At 37.4% G+C, this 16,946-nt stretch overlaps 1 protein-coding gene across 1 annotated transcript; it reads left to right on the top strand.

The window, feature by feature from the left end:
* The first annotated feature begins 8,116 nt into the window (after window positions 1-8,116).
* On the top strand, window positions 8,117-16,213 carry LOC123553335 (uncharacterized). Its single transcript, XM_053542130.1, has 3 exons — window positions 8,117-8,461; window positions 12,256-12,415; window positions 16,011-16,213. Exons 1-3 carry the CDS (start codon window positions 8,117-8,119, stop codon window positions 16,211-16,213), a joined length of 708 nt encoding a protein of 235 aa, XP_053398105.1.
* Window positions 16,214-16,946: the final 733 nt, after the last annotated feature.

Raw genomic sequence — 16,946 nt, 5'->3', positions numbered from 1 at the left:
TGTAACCTACGTTACGATACGTTACTTAATGTGTATTTTAGTAACTGAAAAATACACGCTTACAACCGCTAATCTGTTTAACCAGATAAATTCACATAAACCAAAATTGAGAACAACTAAGTTGCGGGGTTCAGTCATCTAAGTCGTCATAATCACTGTCTGTTTCGTATATGTTGTCAATTATATTGGCCATCTCTACTTCTTCATAGTCATCATCAGAGTCATCAGCCACATGTGCCGATGTGTAACAATTTCAGTTAGACTCATGTCCATACCATTATATGTACTCGGGAAATTGCCAGCATGTACTTGATACTTTGCAAGAAACATGTCATATATAAGTTAATTGATGTTATTGTATTCTTCAGTCCATCTGATCAGTGATGTGTATGAACTACTTCTGCTAATGTTGCAACATACACCTGTTTTTTTTCCTACTAATTTGAGGGGTGTAACTTTCCCTGTGCGAACAAAATCACTGGTTGTTTCAACCAGTCAGACAGAGTATTGCAGGCAAAATTGAGCAGATTCTTTCTCCTTTGCTTATCAAGATGTTGTGAGCATTGATATGGCGTCTCTTATTGCCTGTTCCAGTGTAAAATAAAACAGTATTTCGTTTTTTTTTTAAGATATTGTTTTCACTATCTGACATGAATGCATTTCAGTCACATGGTACTTTGGTCTTTACTCCTGACACGTAAGAATTAGGAGCAGATTCACGTCTTCCATGCTGATATGATTTGATCGACTGAGGACTCTAAGTGTCAGTTACAAAATCGACACGAGCTGTCTTAGGTAGTTGAATGAACACAGCTTCGGCTACGTCTTGGAATGTTGCAGGGATGGTTACTAAGCTTTGCAGCAGGGCGTTACTGTCAATCAACAAAACAATGTTATCTTTTTTTGATGGCTGCAGCCTCTACATAGTGAAGTATTTTTTGACTTGTCTGTTTTCATTGGCATTCAAGTCGCAGTAGCTATAACGGCCAGGGGACAGGTCCTAAAGGAAAAGAAAGTGTCGATTCTAGATCTATGTTGTGCTGAACAGCTAAAAGTACCAATTGTTCATACACGTTACGTTCTGCTCTTATCTGTAGTATTTTGTTTTGAGAACTGGTTTCTTTCTTTTTAACTTCAGCTGTGGCAAATATATTAACTTTTCTTCTCTTAATGGGGTTTTGGAAAGGAACTGATTTTTCAATCAATCTTCTTTTGATAATCCATCCATTGTTTTTCACCTATTTCAGCTGCCTTAAGGCCATGAGCGACTTCTGCTTTCGCATGAATACCAGACCACACACATAAATTTTATCTTTTGTTTTATTTTTTCGGCCTTGAATGGGTTCGTGAAGGATTCTATGCCATCATAATCCTGTTAACTTCTTCACTCAAGCCTATCTGAACAAGTTATACTTCTTTGTGGTCGGACATGTCTTCTCTATGTACGTCTGCATTCTGAAGTGTTGCTTCAACATACCTGGCCCTGTAATGACGGGTCATGCACCAATGGAAATATGCAGCATAGTTTCTACTGAAACCAAGTATGCCAACCACAGACTTTGCATGTCTGTTAATTGTTTGCTCTGTAGAAATATCTACTGCATTTCTCAATGCCTGTATAGAAGAAGAAGACCCAGATACACTAAAACCATTACTTCAGAGTAGCTCTTCTGCACCTGGATCAATATTCATCAATGTTAACAGGTAAACGAGGAGGTAGCGGGCATAATTATTGCGGTCAAATGCGAAGAACAAAGAGCACAGTTTGTACAGAGATGATATATGTAAATCAAAAGCATAAATCTGTGTTGCTTTGAAAAGCAACAATATCACGTGAATTATGTCTACATACAATATTACATTAACCAAAATTTAGCAGTTTTGCCACTTTCACCCTTTCTGATTTCTGATTTGAACTGCTCACGTCTGTTGAAATTCTCTTTTTATTTCAAACACTTTTTTTTGCATGAACTTTCAGTCTGTTTCTGTAATATTAGTGCCTTCTTAAATGCTTTCCTTGCGGGGTTCTGTCTCTTCAAACTTGCATAGAAGCAAACGCTCAAGAACTTCCATTACAGTCCTGTGTACATTTATGGTATGGTTGTAGCATTTACCTGGTAATACTTCATCAAGTGAACCACTAGAACAAATTCCTTATTCTATTGCAAGTTCTACAAGACCATTGTCCTTCGTTAATTTTCCTACAGGCCCAAATATGGAGCAGATTGTGTGAAATACACCCATTCTAACAATTATGTTACCAAGTCCATCTCTAGACTGCAGAACCAAAGAATATGCCTTCTTAGCAACAGCCGAGTCACATGTCACTATAGTACATTTCTGACCAACTTCATTACTTGCATCTACTGACGTTTTTAACATATGCTGGACTGTAGCATTATCATTGATTGAATAATTCCAAGGTGCCATATATATGAAACAAGTTTGAGCACTCACTGTATGCAAATCATTTCACACACTTGTAATTTATTTATTTATTTATTTATTTCATTCTATTTCAATTCATTTCATTTTCCACTCAATGAAATCAGTTTCATTTCACGATCATGAAAAATGATTTTCTATTAATCTTGTTTAAAGAAAACTATATATAATTTATGTAATTAGTAATTTTCGTTACATAGATTTATAATTTGTGATATATTTATACGTTTTAAAATATATAATACATATTTATGGAATTTGTACATGTTACATATCTGTTTAAACAAAATATTTTACCATATCCCAAATATTTTTTTCGACTTTTGTAAAAAAAATAATTTTTATAAATGAAATTCATATTGTCAACATTATATCATTTTATCTTCTTTACTCTACTTTATCGCTTATTTTTTCGTAATAATTAGAAATATTTCACAATCGATAAAATTATGTCAAACTCTTATCTGTTATAACCACAACCTCTTTTTATAACACTTTTGACATAGACATTTCAAATAAAATATAAAATCACATAGTTATATTTTCTATTTTCGTCACAATTTTTGGTAACGTACATTTGATAACGTAAAGCACATGCCTATAAGTGTCAATTTTACCTTCAAGATATAGATCTGTATATTCTGTCTTTATATATTGATATATTGTGTAGCTAGTAAACCATTTATGGGTAACTGTAGTGCCAGTCCGTATTTTCTAGAAAATATTAATGGTAACGTATAAAGTAGGCTGTAACGTAAAAAGAACCCGACAGCCAGATGGCAGAATTTCTGGAATGATAGCTCATGTTAAATGCTTTAAGAAAATCATAGCGTAGAAATATCCCTAGAGGGGGGGGGGGATGGGGGGTTATTGTCGGCTCAAGGTCTATCAAGATAACTCACAGTGCCGAAGTGCAGGGACTACAAGACACTGGCTCATGATAACTAACAATGGCGACCCTAAGGGACTACGAAACATTCTGTCATGATAACTCACAGTGCCGAACTGCAGCGACTACCAAACATTGGCTCAAGATAACTCACAGTGCCGAACTGTAGGGTCTACAAGACACTGGCTCGTGATAACTCACAATGCCGAACTGCAGGGACAACAAAATATTGGCTCTCATGTTAACTCACAATGCAGAACTACAGGGAATAAAAGTCACTGGCCCATGATTACTAACAATGACGAACGTCATGGACTACCAAAGATTTGGTCATGTTAACTCATAATGCCGAACTCCAGGGACTACCAAACATTGGCTCAAGATTACTCACAGTGCCGAACTGAAGGACTACAAGACACTGGCTCATGATAACTCACAATGCCGAACTGCAGGGACTACAAGACACTGGCTCATGTCAACTCACAATGACGAACTGCAGGGACAACCAAACATTGGCTCTCATGATAATTCCCAATGCCGAACTGCAGGGACTACAAGCAACCGGCTCATGATAACTCAAAATCCCAAACTGCAGGGACTACAAGACACTGGCTCAAGATTATTCACAATGCCAAACTTAAGGGACTATAAGACACTGGCTCAGGATGACAACTCACAGGTCCAAACTGCATGTTCTACAAGACACTGGCTCATGATGACTCACAGTGCCAAACTGCAGGTCCTACAAGACACTGGCTCACGATAACTCTTAGTGCTAAACTGCAGGTCCTACAAGGCACTGGCTCAAGATAACTCGCAATGTCAACCTGCAGGGTTCACAAGACACTGGACTAAAGATAACTCACAATGCCGAACTGCAGGGTCTACAAGACACTGCCTCAGGATGACTCACAATGCCAAACTCCAGGGTCTACAAGACACTGGCTCGAGTTCACTCACAATGCCGAACTGCAGTGTCCAAAAGACACTGGCTCAAGATAATCCTCAGTGCTCTATAATAACACCAGGCTCTACAAGATACTGGCTCAAGATAATTCACAACGCCAAATTTAAGGGACCACAAGACACTGGCTCAAGATGTCTCACAATGCAAACCTTAAGGGACTACAAGACATTGGCTGAAGATGACGACTGACAGTGCCAAACTGCAGGGTCTACAAAGACACTGACTCAAGATAAATCACAGTACCAAACTGTAGGCTCTAAAAGACACTGGCTCAAGATAAGTCGCAATGCCAAACTGCAGTGTCCACAAGACACTGGCTCAAGATGACTCACAATGCCGAACTGCACGGTCTAAAAGAAACTGGTTCAAGATGACTCACAGTGCCAAACAGCAGGGTCCACAAGACACTGGCTCAAGATAACTCACAATGCCAAACCTAAGAGACTACAAGGCACTAATTCAAGATGATGACTCACAGTGCCAAACTGCAGGGCCTACAAGATATAGGTTCAAGATAACTCACAGTGCCAAACTGCAGGGTCTACAAGACTCTGGCTCAAGATAACTCACAGTGCCAAACTGCAGGGTCTAAAGACACTGACTTAAGATAACACGCAGGATCCACAAGACACTGGCTCAAGGTGACTGACAATGCCGAACTGCAGGATCTACGACAAACTGGCTTAAGTTGGCTCACAGTGCCAAACTGCAGGGTCCACAAGACATTGATGAAGATGACTCACAATGTCAAACTGCGTTGTCTACAATACACTGGCTCCTGATGACTCACATTGCCAAACTGCAGGGACTACAAGACATTGGCTCAAGATAACTCACAATGGCAAACTGCAGGGTCTACCAGACACTGTCTCAAGATGACTCACAGTGCCAAACTGCAGAGTCTACAAGATATTGGCTCAAGATAACTCGCAGTGTCAAACTGCAGGGTCTACAAGATTCTGGCTCAAGATAATTCACAATGCCAAACTTAATGGACTACAAGGCACTGGCTCAAGATGACATACAATTCAAATCTTTAGGGACTACAAGACACTGGCTCAAGATGACGACTCACAGTGCCAAACTGCAGGGTCTCCAAGACACTGGCTCAAAATAACTCGCAATGCTAAACTGCAGGGTCTACAATTCACTCGCTCAAGATAACTCACAGTGCCAAACTGTAGAGTCTACAAGAAACTGGCTCTTTATGACTCACAATGCCAAACTGCAGGGTCCACAAGACACTGGCTCAGGGTGACTCACAATGCCAAACTTAAGGTACTACAAGTAGCTGGCACAAGATGATGACTCACAGTGCCAAACTGCAGGATCTTCAAGACACTTGCTCAAGAGAACTCACAATGCCAAACTGCAGGGTCTATAAGACATTGGCTCAAGATAATTCATAGTAACACCAAAATTAAGGGAGTACAAGACACTGACTTAAGCTAAAACTTACTCGCAATGCCAAATTGCAGGACCCACAAGACACTGGCTCAAGATGATTCACAATGCCGAACTGCAGGGTCTACAAAACACTGGCTCAAGATGGCTCACAGTGCCAAACTGCAGGGTCTACAAGACACTGGCTCAAGATAACTCGCAATGCCTAACTGCACGGATTACAATACACAAAACGAGTCACAATGACTAAGATGACAAAGATAAATACAGACCCGATGAGCAATACAAGTAGCAGTATGAATATTATAGACAAATGAACAAGGAATGATGAGTATCATATAGAGACATAGGCATGTAAGAATGCAAGATGTGTTTTCAGTTGTCAAAATGTTGATGTCAGTTTGTCCAAGGGAGGCTTGCATGTATTACAAAGCAATATGCAATTTTTCATATGGGAAAATTAGACCCATCCTGAAAGTCACCACAAAAGCCGATAATAAGCAAGTGGACGTTTGACAAATGAAACAGGCTGCCGGAATTTGTTCCTTTTGGCGTCTACGCCATTTTGCAGTGAAAGTGCAACTGAATAATTTGATTAAATGCCTATTTCTATACAATGACATATTCAATCGCACCATGCCCCCTGAGGCCATTTACGCTTATTGCAGACTACCAGTGCTTTAAGCCTTATATGGCACGCCCAGACGGGCTGCATATAGAGGTTCAAACCCCCTAGTTAATGATGCCATCACTTATTATTTAAAAAATAAGAAATACTACACACTACCCATAGAGCCTGCACCAGCAAATTTATTTAAACAAACCTTGAAAATATAAATTTTGAAATGAAAAACTTTTACAAAAATTTAAAAACTATCACAAGCTGTTATCGTATATAAAAACTAGCATGTGTCTATAGGACACAGGGTGTGCTTCCCCCCCCCCCCCCCCCCCCCCCCCACTGGTATATTTGTCACAAATAAGGGGAAATAATTCAAATGTTTGCAGTCTTAATGGGGTATAGCCTCAAAAAAAAATATGAAAAGGATTCATTATTCTATACCATATACTTTTTGAGCTATGAGCATCACAAACAAAAATCCACTATTTTGGCTATTTCAAGGGCCATAACTCTGTAATAAACGCTAAAATTCTCAAGAAGAATGCCAAGTGTGCAAGGTCACATTATGATAAAGACTCAAACAGTGCCATGAAGTCTCTGAAATACAGTGTCTTAAGATTGTTTTTGAATGTATCAAGTGATTTAATTTTGCGTAGTTCTAACGTCAGTTCATTCCACAGTTTTGGACCAATAGTACAGAAACTGATATCATTAAATGTTTTGCACTTGTTGTATGGAACAACATACTTCATGCAGAATTTTCTGACGATCTCAAACCTTGTCTACTGAAACATACTCTGTAAGCAATTCTGTCTGAGTAAGTATCTTAAACTCAATCCTTGCCTTCGCCGGCAACCAATGTAGTTCATACAATGCTTGTTTGGAACTGTCAAATTTCCTCCTGTTTATGACAAGTTTTGCGTCCATGTTTTGAACACGTTGCATCTTACGCACCTCACAGTCAGCTACACCATACAGTATGACATTGCAGTAATCCAGATGTGAAATAACTGGAGACAAAACTAAAATTTCAGTGGCTGCTTTTGTTAAATATTTTCGGATGTGATGTGAAATAACTGGAGACAAAACTTAAATTTCAGTGGCTGCTTTTGTTAAATATTTTCGGATGTTCTTAATTCGTAGGTAATTCAACATGGCTGTACGAGATTTGCGATTTACATGATCTTTAAAGTTCAGAGTTTCGTCAAGAAATGCACCAAGATATCTAATTGTGCTTTCACGTAGCAATATTAATCGATTTCAATTGAGGTCTGCTACCAAACATAATAAATTCAGTTTTTGAAGTGTTCATTGTCAGTTTGTTTCTATTCATCCAGTCATTGATTATAATGATTGCACAATGCAGTGTCATGTGACTTTCTCATCGTCACGTGGTCTTATGTCAATGCAGCGATAGGGAAGGTAACCTTTGTGAGGAGCTTGGTTAATTGGCTGTCGAGACCGTTCGGTATTTTCGGTCTGCTCCGTTATTTGCGGACCGGTGTCGAACAGATAATCCCTTCTTCGCCGATGTACCGTTATATTAATATTTTTGATTATATGGATTAAACAAATTTTATAAAGTCTATTTTACAGTGGTGGGAACATAAATGAAATTATCGTCGTTTGAAAGGAGTGAATTAGACGAAAATTGATTTCCCTTGATAGGTTAGCTCCGATAGGTGTCGCGGTAGATGATGCATGAAGTTTTCAGTAGATTTGGCGCTAAATAGTCATTCAGCTTTGGGAACGACCGACGGCAGGTTGTGATTTTCTTTGTTATGCGACAATGGATAAATCTGATAAACATGTACACGCAGAAACCGGTAATGGCGGTTCGTTATCTTCGGATTTGAAGGACGATATTAAAGAACTTATTGGTGAAATAAGAGGACAAAAACACGATTTGAATGCGCTAAGAGAAGAGGTTCGAGGTATTTCTTTGTCAGTATCTTCTGAAGTGAAAAAGTTTAGGACTGAGAAAGACATACGTTGGAAGTACGAAGGAAACCGTATTCAATTTGATTTTAACTCCGAGTTGGAGGAAAATTTGAAACAAGGACTTTGGGCGATAGATAATGGAAAAATGGAATATGCCATGGATTTGTTCAAAGAGTCGTGTGATAAACTCCAGGTTCGAAATCTGTCATTAGAAATAAAACCTTGAAGTAAAGGCTGTTTTGATGTTTGAAATATTTGTTGATGTGAGTTTTTGATTAACAAGTTTAAGAATGGTATGTTGCAGAAATTCTGGGAGATGCGAATGTAAGCTTGATGGCATCATTTTCATATATCTGCTTGAAATGCGTTTATACCACTATCAACATTCAGCTTCTCGTGAACTGTCAAATAACATATAGGCCTCACACAGTTAAAAAATAGTGAAAAAGTAACCGGTTGACAGGTATTTTTGTCCAGCTCTGCAAGTAATACTTGAAACTGAGTACTGAATGCATGTGGCCATTTGGCTCTATCATTTCCCCTAACATTTTCAGGCCACTTGGAAAAATGGCTAATTTGGGCTGAAATGTCATGTATTTTCGCGGGCTGAAATTATCTTTCAGTTGGCTTGTGGATTTAAAAATCTATGCTTTGTATGAAGTTTACTATGTAATTTATTTCTTCTTCAAGAAAGATGTAAACAGGTATCTTTTTATTTTCAGGTCTGCATCTCGTAAGATATCAGAAGCCGTCTGACTTGGCCACATCGCTAGGAAGTCCGAAGTACTAGAAAAAACCGGCATCTGCTACCTTCAACAGAAGGAGGGTGGGAAACAGTTAATAAACTGTATGTATGCAACCCTCTCGCCAGCAACTCCGAAGACGAGTCACGAATCAGTAGGGCAGATGCACGTGACCTTAAGAAGAAGGTCAAACAAAGGTCTAAATCGTTTAATAGGCCTTCCGCTGCATATGGTATTATTGGTGCTGGTAATCGTGCATGGGGAGGTCCATCCGTTTTCACAGAGACGTTTCCTACTCAAAACCATGGACAAACAAATGAACCGAGGTATATGGCTCCTTTCGCGGCTCCTCTGCCGCGCCATCCTTCAGACCAAACCCCTTTACCCCGGGTCCATGCTTCACCTGCGGAGAGCTCAACCAAATTTGAAGAACGTGCCCCTACACAAGGACGGCGCAGCAACCTGAATTACCCGGAAGAAAATGAGAGTGTCCCAGTTGGGGAAAACCCAGATATTGACTCTCAAGATGAGTATTCTATTTTTAGATCTTTTGAGTATGATAAAATAAGTTTACAGACGATTTCTTTGAATACGAACAGGGACAGAAAGATATTATTGTTAAAAACAGATTAAAAGATCATATCGATTTTTTGAAGGCTATAGGAGCAAGTCAGTTTATTTTTAGATACCATTTTTTATGGATACAAAATCCCATTTTACTCGTTACCAAGTATATCTTTTTCTAGTAATAATTCGTCTGCTTTAAAAGAAAGTTATTTTGTTAAAGAGGCTATACAAAGTTTATTAGACAGGTTTAATTGAACAGTGTGCAGATATACCTACAGTTGTTAATCCTTTGTCTGTTTCTACACAAAACAATGGCAAAAAACGTCTTATTTTAGATTTACGATTAGTCAATAAACATGTATGGAAACAGTCGGTGAAATATGAAGATTTGAGAATAGCACTCATGTATATCAAAAAGGACAGTTGGATGATAAAATTTGATATTCACCCTGCATATCATTTTGTGGATATATTTTTACCATCTAGGGTTTTCTTTTGTTGACATGAAAGGTATAGTTCGCTATTAAAAATTTTTAGTACTCCCATTTGGATTAGGAGTAGCATCTTATTTGTATACAAAATTGACCCGCCCTTTAATAGCAAAATGGAGGGGAGAAGGAAAAAGGGTAACTATGTTTCTTGATGACGGGTTTGGTGTAGCAGATAATGTTGGGTTAACTAGAAAATTATCCATGGATGTGAAGCAAGATTTGCTCGATTCGGGTTTAATACCCAAGGCTGATAAGTCACAGTGGTGCCCGGTACAAATTTTAGAATGGCTCGGTGCTATTTTAAATTCTATTGAATTTACTATTAGTATTCCTCAGCGCAGGATTGATAAAACAATGTCAATGCTCCGTGAGCTGAAAATGTCAAAATGGGTCCCGGTTAGAAAGGTCGCTAGTTTTGTGGGACAGATTATTTCAATGAGTATTGTTGTAGGTCCTGTATCACAAATTATGACTCGTAATAAATGAGCATGGATATTTTGCAAGCCCGTACATGGAATTCTTACATAAAATTGTCCGTAGAGAGTCGACAGCAGTTAGCATTCTGGGAAAATACTTTGATTTCTCTTAATGTTAGGCACTTGAATACCTCAGTTATTGTTCTAGGATCCTTTATAGCGATGCCTCTAATACAGCATTTTCTGGGTATGAAGTAGGTACTATAAACGGGGTGTCTCACGGGACTTGGTCTCAAGAAGAGTCTCTTAAGTCCTCCACGTGGAGAGAACTATGTGCCGTTTATAGGATTTTACGGTCTTTAGTTCATGTATTAGGAAATCAAAGAGTGAAGTGGTTTACAGACAATACAGGCGTATGTACTATAATTCAGAGAGGGGCTATGAAACCAGAATTGCAAGACTTGGCCTTAAAGATTTTCAATTTTTCCTCGATACTTTCTATTCATTTAGAAGTAGAGTGGTTACCAAGGAGTATGAATGAAAGGGCAGATTATTTATCAAAAGTGGTAGAGACTGATGACTGGGGGATATCTTTTGAAATCTTAAAAATGATACAAGAAAGATGGGGAACATTAGATATAGATTTTCTTGCGTCAGAACATAATGCGAAATTGCCAATTTTCTATTCAAAATTTTGGTGTTACAAGTCTTCTGGTGTAGTTGCATTTACTTTTGACTGGGGTAAAAAGTTTGGGTTATATGTCCCTCCTGCAGGGTCTTAAAGAAAATGGAAAAATGTAATGCCAGAGGTATTTTGGTTATTCCCGAGTGGACATCTGCCAATTTTTGGCCATTATTGTGCTTAACAAATGGCATTTGGGAGTTTTTTGTGAAAGACTGGATGTATTTACCCACAGATAAAGAATCCTATACTACATGTAAAAGTGGGAAAGGAATGTTTGAAACTCAATATGTTATCCTTGTATGTGAATTTAAAATAGAATAAGGGAAATAACTTATTTATACATATATGTTTATTACAAACTAAGTGGCCTCCCTTGGTATATTGGCATAGCTGGTAGTAAACATGCCTTGGAACAACATGCTATTTTTTCATGTTGGGAATTATGTGTGGATATATGCACATTGTATTTGATGAAGATATCTTGTATCATGTTTATAGATGATTACTTAATTCAGACTTAAGTCTGGTACTATGCGTTACACATAGGGATGAGATATGATTATGTATGTATCTTTATGGTTATATGTAAATATGGGTTTAGTACCGAGATATTGATTGATAGGCATATGCCTTTTAACAGTTTGCTTATAAGTAAACTGGGTACTATGTGTGATTATTGCGCATAGGGTTATGTTAACATTTATAGATAGAGTTTACAAAATCACGATTTATTGGTTCGAAATTGTGCGATATGACACGGAAACAATACACATGTGTGGTACACATGGTTTAAAAACTTAATTTAAGCTATCAATATGAATTATTATGGTTAAATGATTGTTGTTTCTCATCACACTAAATGTGAGTTTGACTGAGGATAATAAAATTAATAGAGATACTTATGTAACTAGATGCTTTTTTAGAATTTACGCAATATATTTAAACTGAAAAGTTTCCGGCAAAAACTAGTCTTGTTTATGTTTAATTTTTTAACAATTTTATGTAGAAAATAGTTGATATATAATAATGAATATTTAAGTTACATTTGAAATATTAAATATTTCTCTACACGTTTATTTTTCCAGAGTTATGCTGATGACATAGAGCAGCTGCCGGACATCCCGGCGGACAAGGTTTCCTTACTACCGGAAACACTCAAAGAATCTAGAGCGGAAAACACCTGTTTGGCTTACAAAGGAGGATTCAAACGTTGTAGGGCATGGGCTTTGAGTAACGGACTTGAGAGTAAGGATATGTTGCCCGCTAGGGCGTCCCATGTAGCGTTGTATCTTGCATGCTTGGCACAATCCGCCAATACACACTTCTATTTCAAATGCATTTTATAGCATTAAATTTTTTCATGAACTGTTTGACTTCAAATCACCTGCAAATTCTAATTTAGTTGTAAATGTCACGGTTAGGTGCGGCTTAAAGAAAGCTAGCTAAGCCGGTTAAAAAGAAAGAACCTATTACTATAGAGTTGATGTTTAAAATCATTTTAAATTGTTATGACTTTCCTTTCTTCTCACTCGCTCTCTACCTTTCTTTCTTTTTTTTCTTTTATATTGATCACACCCTGGTACCGGCGCTCCCAAGTATAGGTGGCACTTACACATACAGCGCTCGACAAGTGATTTTAGAGGAGCGGTGGTGTAAGTATTTCTTATTGTATCTCCGGTAATTCAAAACTTTTCTTAAAATGAAAGATATCTGCGCCCTGATGAATAATTGGTGACTATGTTATGTGAGTGTCACAACATTTTATCTTGAAATAAACAAAATACGGCGAGTTAAACGTGAACGTTTGACTCAAAAATGTCAAATGTCAAAACAACACGTAAAATACTCAGTAAATACTCCAAATGTATTCATTTTTGATACAGTATCGTATAGCCATGTCTTCCTTCAATAACCAGTTCAAATTCCAAGACTTAATTTGTTATATTTAAAGAATGACTGGTGTTTAAAGATGGTATGGGATTTCAAAACGGCACTCACATGGCACAGGTGTTAATTTTTTTGGCGCTCAACAAGTACAGCTAGAGAAAAGTCTTCAGAAACGTAGACCTTGTTGTTGTTTACTCTCAGTGTGGTGCCTGTATGATCATAAATCTTTATACCGTTAAAAACTGACTGTAGAAGTCGACCTTTCTATGTTAAAACTTACGGCGACAATATTTTAACATTATTTTTTTTATTAAAAAGCTTCTTGAAAACTGATTAATGCTAAAATTTGATATGTCCTAGGATTTCGTTGAAAAATGAAAAACGTGCTTCAAAACATTCATATGACTCAGTGGGATCAGTGGACGGTGAGGTTTGCAAGAAGATATGTGTGTGCTTGCGTGCGTTTGTGCGTGCGTATGCGTTTGGTTAAACGCCGTTACTAAAACAATATTTCAGGTCTGAGTACCAGTATAATGCCATGAGCATCCGTATGATATATATATAGAGCCAGGTCGATACTTTTTTGTTGGGGTGTGGAATAAATGTTTAATCATAGATTTAGTAAAACTCATTTATAACGGACTGACAAGTTTTCTATTCTCTTCTTTAATTTCAACAACTTACCATACGCCTACATTGAATGTATAATAAATGTTGAACTTTTTACGAAACATATTTTACTTGTTTCATTAGATTTAAGATTCAGTAAACACTCATAACAGAAAAATAGAAGGTTTTTACAGTGGATGTTTTATACCATTTCATCAATTTGCCACGCGACCCCGTCGAGCGAAAACACGAGAATTAAAAAAAGTTAAACGCGGAGTGGTTAGCGAGCAAAAATTCGATAACATGTGGCGACGCGGAGCGAAAACACGATTATGTGGATGGGAGAGGGAGGGGGGAGTGGGTGCTGGCGTTGAGTGAGATTCAAGATGTAAAGCGGCTGGGTGCCCGGGTGCCCACCAATGTTATGCCTTTCAAACCTCAACTTCTTGCTCGGAGCCCGCTGATCAGCCAGTTTTCGCTCGACCCTCCGCCCCCCCCCCCCCCCCCCCCCCCCCCACGATTTACATATTAAATCTAAACTTTTTGTCTGCGATTCTCCATACAGAAAATACTAGGAATAAGAAAGGGCGGGAGCATAGATTGAAAACATGATAATTAGTGGAGGCGCTGAGCGAAAAGTCGATATTTACGTTATAAATCGGCGCCTAAAATTAGCGGAATGGCATATATCAGCCACCAAAGAATTTTGTTAAAATGTCTGTTCGGTACAAAAGACGCTCATATTTTAATATCTTATTAATTCAATGAATTTATCATTAATTAGAGCTGACGATTTCTCCACATTTCTGAAGAACTTTCTCTAGCTGTACTTGGTGAGCGTCAAAAAAATACACACCTGTGCGATGTGAGTGCCGTTTTGAAACCACTTACCTTCTTTAAACACGAGTCATTCTTTAAATATAACGAATTAAGTCTTGGAATTTGAACTGGTTATTGTAGGAAGATATGACTATATGAAGATATATCAAAATGAATACATCTGGAGTATTTACTGAGTATTTTACGTGTTTTTTTTTTACATTTGACATTTTTGAGTCAAACGTTCACGTTTAACTCGCCGTATTTTGTTTATTTTAAGATGAAATGTTGTGACACTCACGGAACATAGTCATCAATTATTCACCAGAGCTCAGATATCTTTCATTTTACAAAAAGTTTTGAATTACCGGAGATACAATAAGAAATACTTACACCGCCGCTTCTCCAAAATTGCTTATCGAGCGCTGTATGTGTGAGTGCCACCTGTACTTGGGAGCGCCGGTACCAGGGTGTGTTGATGCATGCAGTGAGAATTACCAATACAACAATACAATAAATATTTTTTTATTTCGTCAAAGATACATATCAATAATAATACTCTTGTAACTATGAGCTCTCTGTATCATCGGCAGCTTAACTTCGATCGAGTTCGTGCGTTTCCGTGCGCGTTCGGAAATACCACGGACACGAACAAGAAAGAAATCTTACAAAAATTACCAACATTTAAACGTCCAGGGAAGCAAGAAGACATTAAAATAATTTCAAAATAGAAACATATATAAAAAATTTATTGTCTATAGAATACTTCAATAGGATAATAGATATTCTCAAATTATGAATAAAGTGGCTACAGGGGAAAGAATAAGATACGTATCACAGGTTTTTGCTTATTCTATTCGGTAACTATATGCCGTAACCTGAGACTGATAGTGGTGTTTTTTAATCGCCAAGGGAAGCATTAATTCTTCTTTTTAGATAAATAATTTTTATATCTTTGTAAAAAAAAAAGAATGACGAACACTTCAATAGGATAATAAATATTGTGTGTTCATTCTAATAAAAACAATAGTTGTTCAAACTTTTTCCTTCTTTGTTTCTATTGGAAAATATCAACCAGATAAAAATCGATATCGCCCAGCCAGGTGATTTCAAGGGGGATAATTTTACCGATAAGACGGCAAATTTTACCCAATTGTTGATCATGGTTTACACATTTATACGAAGAAAGAAATGTGAAAAATCAAAGAACTATTTGCGCGTGTTTACTTTCATTTGCTGGTTTTTTAAGAAGTGATGAACTTTTGAACTTCCGTAGATGTAACATTATTATTAATAGTGTATATACGGGTGTGTTCATAGAGTCGAGTAAAACGGATAAATATCGTGATGGGGAATGGATCCTCATAGCTAGAACTGGAACTGTATTGTGCCCGGTTTTGAATCTTTAACGTTATTTATTATGGACAGATATTTCATGTCATTCAGATGTTTATATATTTTCTCATTTGAGTGCTACGTACTTAGAAATGATGGTAAACATTTAGTTTATAGTAACTCTTTTTAGAAGCGTTTAAACCTCATGTGAAAGACATCACTCAGTATTGTTTGCACTCATTGAGGTCAGGCGGTGCTACTGCAGCTAACAGTGGTATTCCTGATAGAATGTTTAAGCGCCATGGTAGATGGCTTAGTGATTCAGCCAAAGATGGCTGTATCAAGGACTTTGTCGATGAAAAGCTAAAAGTTTCATTATCTTTGGGACTTTAAATTATTGAAACATTTTAACTATTTTGTTACGCCCGTTCTTTTAATTCAGTCGGTCTGCGGTTCCCACGGCTTATACCAAAAAATAACATTGTGTTATTTGTTCATTTATAAGTTCTATCGGAGGTAGGGTAATAAGGGAAATGAAATTTTCGTCGTTTGAAAGGAGTGAATTAGAGGAAAATTGATTTCCCTTGATAGGTTAGCTCCGATAGGTGTCGCTGTAGATGATGCACGAAGTTTTCAGTAGATTTGGCGCTAAATAGTCATTCAGCTTTGGGAACGACCGACGGCAGGTTGTGATTTTCTTTTTAAACATTATTCGGGTCGAATGAGTTATTTGGGTATTTCAATGAAGGGCGTTTAATGAAAATGGCATCATTTGTACAATAAAATGATACATGTATATGAAATGATTGTATTATGTATTATATTGTTTTGGAATGATATAATGAATTGTGAAGTATAAATAATTATGTTTTGAAGCATAAAATAAATAACAGTCGGTCTGCGGTTCCCACAGCCAAAGAGCTATAAAAATAAATAGATCCGCAACTTGAAAGGGATATAGAGCAAATCTCGCCAACGTCCCGTGATAACTAAATGAGACCTCGTTTACCGGAAGTAAGGCTTTCTCCGTGCGCCATTTTGTATTCAAAAGCAATCATTCATCGGTAAATTAATTATCACCTTATGACCACGCTTCTTTTGATGGCAAGAAACGTGTACTTTGTGT

The sequence above is a fragment of the Mercenaria mercenaria genome, chromosome 4 (assembly GCF_021730395.1).
Source record: "Mercenaria mercenaria strain notata chromosome 4, MADL_Memer_1, whole genome shotgun sequence".
Taxonomy (NCBI): Eukaryota; Metazoa; Mollusca; class Bivalvia; order Venerida; family Veneridae; genus Mercenaria; species Mercenaria mercenaria.
The sequence above is the reverse complement of the archived record's forward strand: the minus strand, read 5'-3'. Positions and strand labels throughout refer to the sequence as shown.

Bases quoted from the DNA above. Each gene is read 5' to 3' on its own strand.
- LOC123553335 (XM_053542130.1), top strand. From the start codon at position 8,117: ATGGATAAATCTGATAAACATGTACACGCAGAAACCGGTAATGGCGGT. The intron at 8,462-12,255 runs GTTCGAAATCTG...TTATTTTTCCAG, and splicing joins AGTCGTGTGATAAACTCCAG to AGTTATGCTGATGACATAGA. The intron at 12,416-16,010 runs GTAAGGATATGT...AACTCTTTTTAG, and splicing joins TTTGAGTAACGGACTTGAGA to AAGCGTTTAAACCTCATGTG.